A 14,462-nucleotide genomic window follows, 5' to 3' on the forward strand; every position below is an offset into this window, starting at 1 on the left:
AAAGCTTTTTCATAATCAAAAATTCTTTAATTTACAAAGAAATTGACTAGTGCACACCATTGAAAGTAGTAACTGTTTCAGGAGAGTTTGTTTTAAGTCATTTTCAGATTGCTCACAAGTGACCACTTTTCCTAAAAATGCTTATTTTGTGTGATAAACCCATTTTCAGCTGCATTAATAAAAGTGCACCAGGTTACTGCTCTTGAATAAATCAAGGTTTTTTTTAAATGGAAAGAAAAATAAGTTAATAATTACATTGCTGGATTACATTGGTTGACAGAAGATTTTACATTTTGTGATTATGCAAGTGCTTTTTCTTGGAATCTTGAACTGTAACCTAACATACACATTTTCGGCACAATTTATCTGATTGCACTGGAAGAGGAAGCTCTACCCCCTAGAATGAAAATATCCAGACTTCAAGTCACGCAGTAACTTGGAGTGTTGCATAATACTGAAAGGTGCTGTTGGGACACCTTTATTTTCATTCACTACAGGCAAAAATGTCAAATTGGACTTTTCAATGGAATACCAAATTTAAGAATTTAGATAGAAAGACAAACCAAAACTCAGTAAGGAAATTTGGAATGGAACGTTTATTCTACTTTGTCACGGGGAAGTTATCAGATCTGCCTCACAAATTGAACAAATCCAATATTTCACCAATCAGGAAGGCATACAACTTTAGCTTAATATAAAAAAACAGGTGCAGCTGAAAATACTCAGCAGTATTGTGTTATCCTGTAGTTTTTTTGGGGAAGAATGCGGTGTGCCGTTAAGGCTAGAGAAAGAGCCGTACTGCTTTAAGGTAGCAAGCTCTAAAGACTGAGTCAAAGAATGCATTCTCATTGCCTTGGATACAGCCATTTGGAGACTGTGATTCAAAGGGTGCATTTTCATTGCCTTGGATACAGCCACTCAGACTGAGCATCGAGAGATACATTTGTTACAATTTAATTTTGAACTGACTGTTAGAACAGCCTGTTCTAACAAACAGGAGGACACAGAGACAGCTACGTGTCAGCACCTGAAAGGAGAGCTCTCAGTTAATTTAAACTGAAGGATAGGAAGTTAGACTGTGACTATCTTTTATCCCTCAAAAATTCTAAAGCCGGATTGATTCTACTGAAAATGGTTGTAAGTTGTTGATTTACTACGGTCATCGCTGGAGAAGGAAAGCATCACTTACTGCTGGAGTTAGACTATGGATTGTTCTACTGTTGAACCTTTCTTCTCCCCATCGGACGGCTGTGAGAACGTCAAGCAACCTTGGACTTTTTCACCCCCAGCTGGAGTGTAAATTTGCAAGAACTCTAATTTTTTCTATTTTTAATGTTGTTTATATTTTTGTAGTGATTAAGAATTTAGTTTTTCTAATTAAACAGTTAATTTGTTGCTTTAAAGACACCTGGTTTGGTTAGCCTCATTTGGGGGGGTTAATAGATGGTACAATTTGGCTAGGTCTTTAATTTGGAAAGTTTAAACTGATATGTTACGTGATCTGTGGAGGGACGGGATTGAATTAACAGTGTGTTTCTCCCAACACAGTCAGAATCGTATATTTTGACTGGAGCTGTCAGGCGTAACAGTTGTCAGAATCCTGATACCTTGGTGCCCCTAAGGAGATGTAAAGAAAGTGTGAAACTAACTGGCAGATATCACACACGCCTCTCATGCATAGGGCTGGATTTTACCCTCGGCGGACGGGAAACTGCTTCCACCCTGCCTGGGGATCCGTCAGGTAATTTACAGGTCCCCAGGCTTTAATTGTCTCGAGGCGGGACTTCCACCCACTTGAGGGAGGAGGTCCCGCCTCAGTGAGCTGCCGGCCAATCAGCAGGCCAGCAGCTCTGAGTCCCAGCAGCGCCACCGGGAGCAGTGGCCACTGCTGGGACTGCAGCCCAGCCAACACCATGGAGCCGAGAGAGTGGGTAAGTAGGAGCATGCCTCACCAGGGGGATCGGTCGTGCCCTGGTGAGGCTAGGATGGTTGTTTGGGAGGAGGGGGCATCTTGGGCCCCGGGGGTGGGTTGGGAGGCAGGGGCGGCCTCAATCGGGCACCCTGTGCACAACTGCCATGGCGCCCCCCCCCCCCCAACCGGGGCGCAGAAAGGCCGTCCACTTTTGCTGGGCGACCTTTCACACCCCCAGCATACCCGCTTGCCACGGGTAAAATACCCGTGGAGGCAGGCGAGGGCCCTTAAGTAGCCACTTAAGGGCCTTGATTGGCCTCGGGCGGACAGGCCGTTTCCTCCCCCGCCCGACCGCTGTAAAGTTCACCGGAGGTGGGAGCGGGGCAGATAGGCCTCCCGGAGCCTCCAGCTCAATTTTACACTGCCCGCATGCCATCATCCGACCCGATGGAGTTCCCAGTAGAATATTATATCAAGCCTGTTGCATATGCTAATAGTGTCAGAGATGTGAAAATAATGCACTGGAAGGCTTGAGGCCTATCAGCAAACTGGAGAAGCAAAAAATAAAGCTGAGGATTCTCTCGATATTTTACTTTGTAAAATAACCAGTCTTAGAAAAATACTATTTAAATTTTTTTTTCTAGAATTAATTAAATTTGATGGGGTGGGGAGATAATTATCTCCTCTCACAGAACTCCTGAGGGCTGGTTAAACTTTAATAACTGCCTGTTCCTGCAGTTCTCTTGAGGAAATTGGGCTTTAATGTATAAAAGAATGCAGAAAATTGACCATCTATTCATGTTTCAGAGGATGTTAAGGTTTTCTTGGATATAACCCAAAACTCAATTTGCTGTCTGCCCGTGACAGGTAGAGCATTTGATTCACAAGGGGTTTATGATGCTGAACATATCTTGAGCTGATTTAAAGTGGGTTTTTTTTTGCTTTTGCAAATGAATGAAGGGAGGTGGTTGGGAGCTCAGCAAAATATCTAAGCTGAATATCTTTGCGTTATTTTGTGTCTGTGTCAGCACCTGTAAGAATGGGCTGTGGCGTTTAGCATGTTGTTAGTTATGTCAGAGTCCTGTCTCACCATTCAATACTGTGAAATAGATATATGTGGTTAAATATGTCTGCACCACACTTGCCAGCTGGCAACTTTTGCCAGAGAGAAGTGGTTGGTGTGACAATGTTTAATTTTTTTTGAAGAAAAAGTCTCACTGGGGTCACAGCAAATTGACGCTTTAAGATCAGGGTTCATTGGTTTGAGCTCACGGCTTGTGAGTTGTTGGAGCCAGAAAAGCCAACATTAAAAATTCTGAGATTGAGATAAATTTTCCATTTGACTGCATTCACATATGAATGCATGTCGCGCTTGTACTTCAATCATCTGTAAACATTTTCAGACATCAACACATTTGTAATAAATGGGCAGAAGCTTCCTTAAATATCCCATTAAGGAATGCAGCATGAGACGTGTAGCATTTTTATATGAATGTCATCAATTGCAAAGTGTACTCCTATCTCTTAAAAAGTAGGGACCTTACCCTCTGTATTAATCCCTGCTCTTCTCAGTACATTGCACTATCAGGGTCTTCAGGGCCCTCCCCAGATTCCTCCCTCCCAGGCTTCATGCCCTGTACTTTATTGCAACCCTCACTCTCTTCACCTGACAATAGCTCGCCCCCATTTTGAGTTGATCCTGAATGCCGGCTGCCCAGCCTTCTCCACATTTGCTTGTTTGCTGTCCATGTTCGCTATCTGAGCAAGCTCAGTTTTCATCCCCGTAGTAGTCAGGAGAGAAAGAAACAGCAGGTGTCAAGAAAAATGGCAGGGAGCCAGTGGTGGTACCATTGGAAACTTAGCAGGGTCCTTTCATGGTTGCTGAGGAATTTTCAAACAGGCAAATTTACAACAAAAAGTGACTGAAACAGATAGCAAACAAATAGAGTGTCTGTGGCTTCCACTCCTGTACTGGAATCATCCAAAATAGTGCACTTAATGTTGCTGGCCAAATCACAAACTAAATGAAGCATAACATTATGATCTGCAGTAGGGTTTTCCCTTCTTCAAATGTATTCTATATCAGCTGCAGAATTCTGAGGTCACTTCACAAGGTCATGTTTCTGATAACTTGAAAGGAAAATGGCACATTCTAATTTTAAAGTCATAAATTTAAAAATAGATATTTCTTGGCATCCCTACTCACAATTATTTTGCCACATGCAGTTTCAATTTGAACCACTTGCTCAGTGATATGCCATTGGCTCCACTGTCTGTCCATTAAACGTCATGTGCTGCTAGGTCAGTGGACCCATGCCCCTGTCTGATAACTCCCTGGTGCTTTTTGGAAAGTGAGTTTTTTCTTTATTGCAAGACAACTCCAGGATGAAAATTAGTCAAAAGGGACAAATCTGAACAAAATGCATTGTGCTCTGGTTTTAGAATTAAAAACAGGTGTCAACTCTGTCTCAGTTGGTGGCACTCTTGCCTCTGAGTCAGAAGCTTTGGGGTCTAAGTCACACTACTGGGGTTGAATTGGTGGGCGTAAAAAATGGTGGCCCGCATGTGTGCCACGATCTAATGTGGCTCATTTCCAAAAGCAGGGTGGTTCCCCACCCCCCCCCCCTCACAATCACATGGTGGGGGCGGGCTCTGTGACACCGGCAACAGCGTCAGTTGCCTCTGCACAGGCGCTGGTGCCATTTTTAAAGGGCTGCCAGACCTGCACAGAGAGAAGAAAGTTCAACTCCGGAACTCCCCCCTCCTCCACTACACAGTACATAAATGTGTGACCTGTTCACCCCCCCCCCCACTCACCCCCCAACACACAGAAAATAAATGGTAGCCCCGTTTCCCCCCCAAAAACACTTAAATTGGATAGTTGACCTCTCTTCCCCCAAAGCCACCAACTGCACAAAGTGCAGAAGTCACCCCTGTCCCCCCACACTAGAGTTGACCCTGTCTCTCCGCCCACCACCCCCCACTACACTAAAAATCCTTCGTCCCCCCGTTCCCCATCTCGGTGGCGCCAGCTTTTCCTGGACGGGAATGTGAAGGTGCGTGAGTGCTGTCCATTGCACAGTAGATGGTGGACAGCCAGTAAGATTGCGGAGAATGGTACGTTAATGTATTCATGTCCTTTTTTTCAATATTTAAAGTAGGGTCCTGTTACTGAGCCGTGGGAAAGCCGCCACGGCGCCTCGCCACCACCGGGAAGATCAGGCCCGGCAACTCTGGCATCAGGCTCCATGGCGGGTCACTGCCGCTGCGATCGTCTATCCCCAACCCCGCCACAGAGCCCGACGTTGGGCGCTCAGTAAAATTTAGCCCCAGGCCTTGAGCACAAACATCAAAGCTGCAATTCCAGTGTAGCACTGAAGGAGTGCTGCACTGTCGGAGGTGCCGTCTTTTGCATGAGACAGACAACAATGACTACTTTCAATTCTATGTTATAATGTAATAAAATGTCCAAAGGCACTTCACAGGAGCATCATTAAGCAAGATTTGACACTGAGCCAGGCATTAAACTGAGGATGTGAAAGAGCCCACGGTACAATTTCCGAGAGGAGCAGGGGAGTTATCCCCAGTGTCCTGGCCAATATTTATTCCTCAAACAACATCACAAAAATAGACCATCTGCTCATTCTCACATTACTGTTTGCAGGGGCCTCATTTCCAGCCTTGCAACAGTGACTACACTTCAAGAGTATTTCATTGGCTGTAAAGCCCTTTGAGGCGTCTTGTGGTCGTGAAAGGTGCTATATAAATGCAAGTCTTTTCTTTTTCAAACATGTACCAATGCTGAGAGTGTGAAACAAGATGCTGGAAACAGACAACAGGTCATTCAGCATCTGTAAAGACAGGTTAACATTTTGGACGGAAACCTTCTTCAGATCTGAATAAAGACAGTCACGAAAGGGATAACAATGAAGCTGAACAGGATAAATGTAGCAGAGGAAAATTGCAAGCATTTTTGTTTCAGGTTTTTAGAATTTGCTGGTCAGTATATTTATTTCTCAGGCTTAAGTTTTGAAAATGCAAGCAACTAGATTTTCCAAGGATTTTCTGCTGAATTACTGAACATGTCCATATAAAATTTGAAAGGTGGCATTTCTGGGGAGCAGTTGACAAACCCCCAAATGAAAGATAAAACCGTGGGAATGCCTTAGATGACACCATTCCTTCAACAGGGCAATGCATTGGTGAATGGGACGGGGAGCTTCATTTTAAAACTGGCAAATATACAAAAAAACGCAACTGCACGTCAACACCCAGGGGATACTGTATCCATTGTGAACCTTATCATCTTCGCACTCCTGTAACTGGAAGTGTAGAGGTGCAAGTTTGACTTTGGCCACATGGTGTCACCAAAATTTGATTAAATGGAAGTACAGTCTGATTCTGCACCGTCAGCCTGTGTTGCAATGGGCACTCAATGGTGAGGGTTATGACCCAAGTGGGTGGAAAATGATTCTTATGAGCTCTTGGTATTTAGCGCTCTATATCAGTCAGCTTAAGACATTCACTTTGGGAGCACTTCTTTTGGGCCTCCTTATCTCGAGAGACAATGGATAAGCGCCTGGAGGTGGTCAGTGGTTTGTGAAGCAGCGCCTGGAGTGGCTATAAAGGCCAATTCTGGAGTGAAAGGCTCTTCCGCAGGTGCTGCAGAGAAATTTGTTTGTCGGGGCTGTTGCACAGTTGGCTCTCCCCTTGCGCCTCTGTCTTTTTTCCTGCCAACTACTAAGTCTCTTCGACTCGCCACAATTTAGCCCTGTCTTTATGGCTGCCCGCCAGCTCTGGCGAATGCTGGCAACTGACTCCCACGACTTGTGATCAATGTCACACGATTTAATGTCGCGTTTGCAGACGTCTTTATAGCGGAGACATGGACGGCCGGTGGGTCTGATACCAGTGGCGAGCTCGCTGTACAATGTGTCTTTGGGGATCCTGCCATCTTCCATGCGGCTCACATGGCCAAGCCATCTCAAGCGCCGCTGACTCAGTAGTGTGTATAAGCTGGGGGTGTTGGCTGCTTCAAGGACTTCTGTGTTGGAGATATAGTCCTGCCACCTGATGCCAAGTATTCTCCGGAGGCAGCGAAGATGGAATGAATTGAGACGTCGCTCTTGGCTGGCATACGTTGTCCAGGCCTCGCTGCCATAGAGCAAGGTACTGAGGACACAGGCCTGATACACTCGGACTTTTGTGTTCCGTGTCAGTGCGCCATTTTCCCACACTCTCTTGGCCAGTCTGGACATAGCAGTGGAAGCCTTACCCATGCGCTTGTTGATTTCTGCATCTGGAGACAGGTTACTGGTGATAGTTGAGCCTAGGTAGGTGAACTCTTGAACCACTTCCAGAGCGTGGTCGCCAATATTGATGGATGGAGCATTTCTGACGTCCTGCCCCATGATGTTCGTTTTCTTGAGGCTGATGGTTAGGCCAAATTCATTGCAGGCAGCCGCAAACCTGTCAATGAGACTCTGCAGGCACTCTTCAGTGTGGGATGTTAAAGCAGCATCGTCAGCAAAGAGGAGTTCTCTGATGAGGACTTTCCGTACTTTGGACTTCGCTCTTAGACGGGCAAGGTTGAACAACCTGCCCCCTGATCTTGTGTGGAGGAAAATTCCTTCTTCAGAGGATTTGAACGCACGTGAAAGCAGCAGGGAGAAGAAAATCCCAAAAAGTGTGGGTGCGAGAACACAGCCCTGTTTCACACCACTCAGGATAGGAAAGGGCTCTGATGAGGAGCCACCATGTTGAATTGTGCATTTCATATTGTCATGGAATGAGGTGATGATACTTAGTAGCTTTGGTGGACATCCAATCTTTTCTAGTAGTCTGAAGAGACCATGTCCGCTGACGAGGTCAAAGGCTTTGGTGAGATCAATGAAAGCAATGTAGAGGGGCATTTCTCCTGTATCTGACGAAGGGAGAACAGCATGTCAATGGTCGATCTCTCTGCACGAAAGCCACACTGTGCCTCAGGGTAGATGTGCTTGGCCAGCTTCTGGAGCCTGTTCAGAGCGAAGACCTTCCCCACTGGGGAAAGTCTTTGCTCGGGAGCACTGAAGATGGCAATTTACCCTATCTCACCGCAAGCACTTCATGCTTGAATGAAATTACTGGGGTGACCAAAGTGGCACAAAGCATCTGTACTTTAAAAGACTATGTATATTGTAATATTTTCTGTGTTCTCCCCATTCACATTATTGGCTGATCTGATCTGGCTTGGTGAATGATGATCCACAAGAAGTAAGACTGAGGTTAACAATTCTCTAGTGGAGTATGATTTATGGTCCAAATATCCTAATTTGGCTTGGAAATTCCTGAAAGCGGTGAAAATAGTGGGGAAAGAACACAAAGGACTCAAAAGTGTTTTGCAAAATTAATTACTTTGAGACTACGCTTGCTAATGTTCTGGAGAGAGTCGAATTCTGTACAGAGCAGAGTAATTGTTTTTCCATGAGCTGCTCTTTGAATGTGTCAGATTCTAATCGACACTGGGTGATAGTAAAATCATTCGTCCTAACAATCAGTGATGATCGAATCATTTCGTGCCATAATGTTATCATTTCTGATTTTTAAAACAGGCAGAAACCATTTTAATATTTAAAAATGTATTTCATTAAGTTTATTTGGAAATTCAAACAGAAAAACAATCAAAATATTTTAACTGTCAAGGTATATAGTTTGCAGAATTCTATGTGTGCCTGGGAGAGGGAGGCAGCCCTCTTGTTTGAGTGTGTGCTGTGGGGTTGGTAAGAGGGGACTTCCAGGCTTTCAGAAGGGCATCCAGACTGCCTGGATCTTCTTGCTAGCAGCAAGAGTTGGGCGTCTATACATCTGCCCTGGGGACAGGCTCAGTTGACAAGGGTCTCGGGTGATTTCATTGTTAGTTATACCCTTTATGGTATCTCATATCACTGCCCAGGGGGAACTGAGGGAAGACCAAACAAATCCTTTTCAGCCTTCATCCAACAAAGTGTTGTGCTGTGTGTGGTACAGCTGGTGTATGACTGAGTTGGCTGTCTTGCATTTTACTGCAAGTGTTAATTGTGCTGGTTTATTCTCGAATATTACTCCATTTGGCTGCTTTTATTTAGAGCCTAGGTTAGTTTCCAGGCTCCCTTTAGGCTTCCTGTGGAATCTGTTGATGTGGAGGTGAGTGCAGTGAGTAGAGAAATAGCTTTGTGTAACTTTTCGGGTGAGGATGTATGGCTGTTTGGGGCCACTTGTCGCTGGAGTTTCTAGAGCATCCCTGGGAAGCCTGTGATTTGCAGGTACCTGAATAAAGAGAGAATTTGTATTGATTTAACACCTTATCACATCTCAAAAACATCCCATAGAACTAGTTATTTGCAGTTATTAAGAAGGCAAACACAGCAGCCATTTTGTACACAGCAGAGTTCCATAAATCGCAACAAAATTAATAAATAGTTGATTTTTTTTGGTGGCTGGAAGACAAATGTGGGCCATGATGCAGGAAGAACTCTCTGCTCCTCTTCAAACCGTGTCATTAGATCCTCATGGCCATTTGGAACAGGAAGACTGGGCCTGAAGGATGGCACCTCTGACAATGCAGCATTGCCTCAGTGTTGCACTGAAACAGAATCCTAGATTCTGTGCTGAAATGGAGTTTAAACCCATAACTTTCTGACTCGAGAGGTGTGAGCGCTACCATCTGAGCCTGAGTTTGGCTGGCTGGTCTCCCATATTCTACTCTCCGTGAACTTGAGGTCATCCAAAACTCTGCTGCCCATGTCTTAACTTGCACTATATTCCATTTTCCTATCACCGCTGTGCTCGCTGATCTACATTGGCTCCCAGTCAAGCAAGGTCTTGATTTTAAAATGTTCGTCTTTGTTTTCAAATCCTCCATGGCCTCGCCCCTCCCTATCCCTGTAATCTCCTCCAGCCCCACAACCCTCCAAGATATCTGCAGTCCACTAATTCTGGCCTCTTGTGCATCCCTGATTTTAATCACTCCACCATTGGTGACTGTGCCTTCAGTGGCCTCGGCCCCAAGCTCTGGAACACACCCTCCCTACACTTCTCTGCCTTTCTACCTTGCTTTCCTCCTTTAAGACACTCCTTAAAACCTACCTCTTTGACCAAGTTTTTGGTCATCTGACCTAATATCTCCTTTTGTGACTTGGTGTCATAGTTTGTTTTATAACAATCCTGCAAAGGGATGGTTATGTTAAAGGCGCTATGTAACTGTAAGTTGTTGTTAATGTGGTTATGTTTGCTGTTTGCGCATTGAGCCTGTGATTTGCGCACACCTCCCAGTTCTTGGGACTTACTGGGTAAGGAGGGACAGCTTCTGGTGCCAAACCCAGCCTGCACAGCACATGTGATGCTTTCACATCCAGGCATTGGAGATGAAAATCCACATCATAAAGGGAATGTGAAAAATCACATTGGGGGGAAGGGGGCAGGGAGGTGAACACCAAAATGAGTCTAAATCCTTCATTTAAAGTTTAAGTACCTTGATAAAATAAAAATGACTTCTATTTTATCTGCAGTTGGAAGCTGTACACAGAGAGTTTGGGCCAGTGTTCATAGATAAAGTTATACACTAATTCCTATTCAGAGCTGGACAATCAAAAGCTGAATAATCACTAATGAGCCTTAACAGAACATTATGAAGAACATTGGCCATGTGAGCCGCATGGAAGATGGCAGGATCCCCAAAGACACATTGTACAGCGAGCTCGCCACTGGTATCAGACCCACCGGCCGTCCATGTCTCCGTTATAAAGACGTCTGCAAACGCGACATGAAATCGTGTGACATTGATCACAAGTCGTGGGAGTCAGTTGCCAGCATTCGCCAGAGCTGGCGGGCAGCCATAAAGACAGGGCTAAATTGTGGCGAGTCGAAGAGACTTAGTAGTTGGCAGGAAAAAAGACAGAGGCGCAAGGGGAGAGCCAACTGTGCAACAGCCCCAACAAACAAATTTCTCTGCAGCACCTGTGGAAGAGCCTGTCACTCCAGAATTGGCCTTTATAGCCACTCCAGGCGCTGCTTCACAAACCACTGACCACCTCCAGGCGCGTATCCATTGTCTCTCGAGATAAGGAGGCCCAAAAGAAGAAAAGATGAAGAACAGGCAGGTGGAGAGGGTAGTGAGGGTGTGTTACTGAGTCTTGTGCCTCCATGTTTCCAGCCTCGAAGTCATTTAGTTTCTAATTTTTGTATCACAACCTCCTTTTGTTTTATTTCTTTGTGCAACAGCTTTTCATATTTGCACAATTGTGTGATCAAGCATCCCAGTCATTCACCCATTGATTTCCATGACAACAGAATATAAGAAGGTGCAGACTGCTATGCTACTCACTTGGATGTGTGCCACTTTTTTTTTATCCCATCCTGGTTCTGCAATGTCTTTCCCAGTATATCTAAAATTTACATCACTATGGGTACAAATCTGGTTCATTCTCGCCTGCATTGTCAAGTATTGTGAATTGAGAGTTTTTGGAACTTAAGTGGCCCAAGTATTTGATTTCCAGCTGGAAGATATTCAGCTCAAATCCTGTAGCTGGAATTCTCTTGCCTTGTTTGGCTGAATTGTTGAATGGAGCACTTTACAACCATGGAGGAGTAAGTATATCCAAATCCAATTGGCAGGTCTCAAGTTGTACCTCATATTAAACAAACCTGGATCAAAGTTGATAGCAACTGTGGAAACTTTGGACTCGAATTGTCAACCCTTCTGTCTGATTGGTAGTAACAATTGGGTGAGTCAGTAAGAAAACAGGATAAAAATATGTTCCAGGAGCACTATTTTTAAGTTTGTCTTTCTGTCATCAGGTTCTTACCGTCCGCCCCATGAGAAGATGCTAAAGTTTTACAGCTACTACAAGCAGGCAACTGTAGGCCCTTGTAGCATTAGCAGGCCGGGCTTCTGGGATCCCATAGGACGTATAAAATGGTAACCTTTAAATTCTATTATGTTTAAAATGAGGGTGAAGGTAATAAGATGATTTATGTTACTGGAGATGTCGACCCCTTGCCGTGTATATAGTACGGAGACTCTGAGCTTGTCAGTAAAATCCAGCCATCTGCATTTTCTTGCACTTGTTCTGAACTTCAGAAAATCAAAGAAATTGTAAAAGGAAAATTTAGACAGGTGGATTTTACTGAAAAATTGGGAGTCTTTGTATTACAAATTGGCATATCTGTGCAATATCAAGGTTGCTAACCTTTTTTTAATGAATTATAAAAAAGTCAAATTTAATATCCTACCATTCACTTCCAATATTATTTATTTTAATGTGCTGAATAGTGGGTATCTGGAATGAGCTGCCAGAGGAGTTGGTGGAGGCAGGAACAGTAGTGATATTTAAGAGGCATCTGGACAGGTACTTGAATGAGCAAGGCATAGAGGGATATGGATGCGGTGGGCTGAAGGGCCTGTTTCTATGCTGTATGACTCTATGACTATGAATAATATTCACCGATGACACCATTAAGAGAACTGGCTTTGGAAGATATCCTGCAACCAGTTTAGATAAATATGTTTTTGGGCATTTTTTTTATTCGTTCATGGGATATGGGCATCGCTGATAAGGCCAGCATTTATTGTCCATCCCTAATTGCCCTTGAGAAGGTGATGGTGTGCTGCCTTCTTGAACCGCTGCTGTCAATGTGTGGTATGCACACCCACAGTGTTGTTAGCGCTGTTTTGGGTTGGCTAGCTGTCTGATGTGCATGAAAATCCATTGATATGTTTAAAACTCCCTGAAACAAGCGACTGAGAAATCTCCATCCAGACAGTCCAGATGCTGGTTGGCAGAGTCAAGGCCTAGTTAATTGGTTACATTTCATTGTTTGTGCACATTTCTACAATCATGGATGCCATCCTCATCACTTGAATAACAATAATGCTGTAAAAGAGCATTAAACAAGAAAAGGCCATTCAACCCATCAGGTCTGTTCCTTCGGAGGACGACTTGTAATCTGAGTTGTTAGGGACTCTACCTGATCCATTTAAACTCCTGAGGAAAAGGCCTAAAATATTCCAATATAATAAAAGCAAAATACTGTGGATGCTGGAAATCAGAAATAAAAACAAGAAATGCTGGAATCACTCAGCAGGTCTGGCAGCATCTGTGGAAAGAGAAGCAGAGTTAGCGTTTCGGGTCAGTGACCCTTCTTCGGAACTGACAAATATTAGAAAAGTCACAGATTATAAGCAAGTGAGGTGGGGGTGGGGCAAGAGATAACAAAGGAGAAGGTTTAGACTGGACCAGGCCACATAGCTGACCAAAAGGTCACGAAGCAAAGGCAAACAATATATTAATGGTGTGTTGAAAGACAAAGCATTCGGACATATTAGGTGTAAATACACTGAATATTGAACAGCAGCAAGTGCAAACCTGAAAAAAACAGTGGGTAAGCAAACTGAACAAACTAAGATGAAATGAAATAAATGCAAAAAAAAATTGCAAAAAATGTAAAAAAGAACGTAAAAACAAGGAAGAAAAAATAACTAAAAATGAAAGTAAAATGGGGGGCTGTCATGCTCTGAAATGATTGAACTCAATGTTCAGTCCGGCAGGCTGTAATGTGCCTAATCGGTAGATGAGATGCTGTTCCCCGAGCTTGCGTTGATGTTCACTGGAACACTACAGCAATCCCAGGACAGAGATGTGAGCATGAGAGCAGGGGGGAGTGTTGAAATGGCAAGCAACCGGAAGCTCAGGGTCCTGCTTGCGGACTGAGCAGAGATGTTCCGCAAAGCGGTCACCCAGTCTGCGCTTGGTCTCCCCAATGTAGAGGAGACCACACTGTGAGCAGTGAATACAGTATTCAATACATTGAAAGAAGTACACGTAAATCGCTGCTTCACCTGAAAGGAGTGTTTGGGGCCTGGGATAGTGAGGAGAGAGGCGGTAAATGGGCAGGTATTACACCTCCTGCGATTGCAGGGGAAGGTACCCTGGGACGGGGACGAGGTGGTGGGGGTAATGGAGGAGTGGACCAGGGTGTCGCGGAGGGAACGATCCCTTCGGAATGCTGACAGGGGAAGGGAGGGGAAGATGCGACTGGTAGTGGCATCACGCTGGAGGTGGCGAAAATGGCGGAGGATGATCCTTTGGATATGGAGGCTGGTGGGATGAAAAGTGAGGACAAGGGGAACCCTGTCACGGTTCTGGGAGGGAGGGGAAGGGGTGAGGGTAGAGGTGCGGGGAATGGGTCGGACACGGTTGAGGGCCCTGTCAACCACAGTGGGGGGAAATCCTCGGTTGAGGAAAAAGGAGGTCATATCAGAAACTCACAGACACCTCTTCCTACCTCCCTCTGGACCATGACCCCACCACCGAACATCAAGCCACCGTCCAAAGGACTGTCACTGACCTCATCTCCTCTGGAGATCTTCCCTCTACAGCTTCCAACCTCATAGTCCCACAACCCCAGACAGCCCGCTTCTACCTCCTTCCCAAAATCCACAAACGGGACTGTCCCGGCAGACCCATTGTGTCAGCCTGCTCCTGCCCCACTGAACTTATTTCTTCCTATCTAGACTCTATCTTTTCTCCGC

At 44.8% G+C, this 14,462-nt stretch overlaps 1 protein-coding gene across 9 annotated transcripts in view; it reads left to right on the plus strand.

Moving 5' to 3' along the window:
• The window catches only part of LOC137348116 (acyl-CoA-binding domain-containing protein 5-like), a 130,128-nt gene that overhangs the window by 20,427 nt on the left and 95,239 nt on the right, over nucleotides 1-14,462 (plus strand). For all 9 annotated transcript variants that reach the window (XR_010969075.1, XR_010969072.1, XR_010969073.1 and 6 more), the window contains one exon: nucleotides 11,729-11,849. Coding sequence is in view for 5 of the 9 variants with exons in the window: in XM_068013340.1 (XP_067869441.1) it covers nucleotides 11,729-11,849 (121 nt within the window). In the remaining 4 variants the exon portion in view is untranslated. The remainder of the gene's footprint in view (nucleotides 1-11,728; nucleotides 11,850-14,462) is intronic.

Source organism: Heterodontus francisci, chromosome 33 (assembly GCF_036365525.1).
Source record: "Heterodontus francisci isolate sHetFra1 chromosome 33, sHetFra1.hap1, whole genome shotgun sequence".
Classification (NCBI taxonomy): Eukaryota; Metazoa; Chordata; class Chondrichthyes; order Heterodontiformes; family Heterodontidae; genus Heterodontus; species Heterodontus francisci.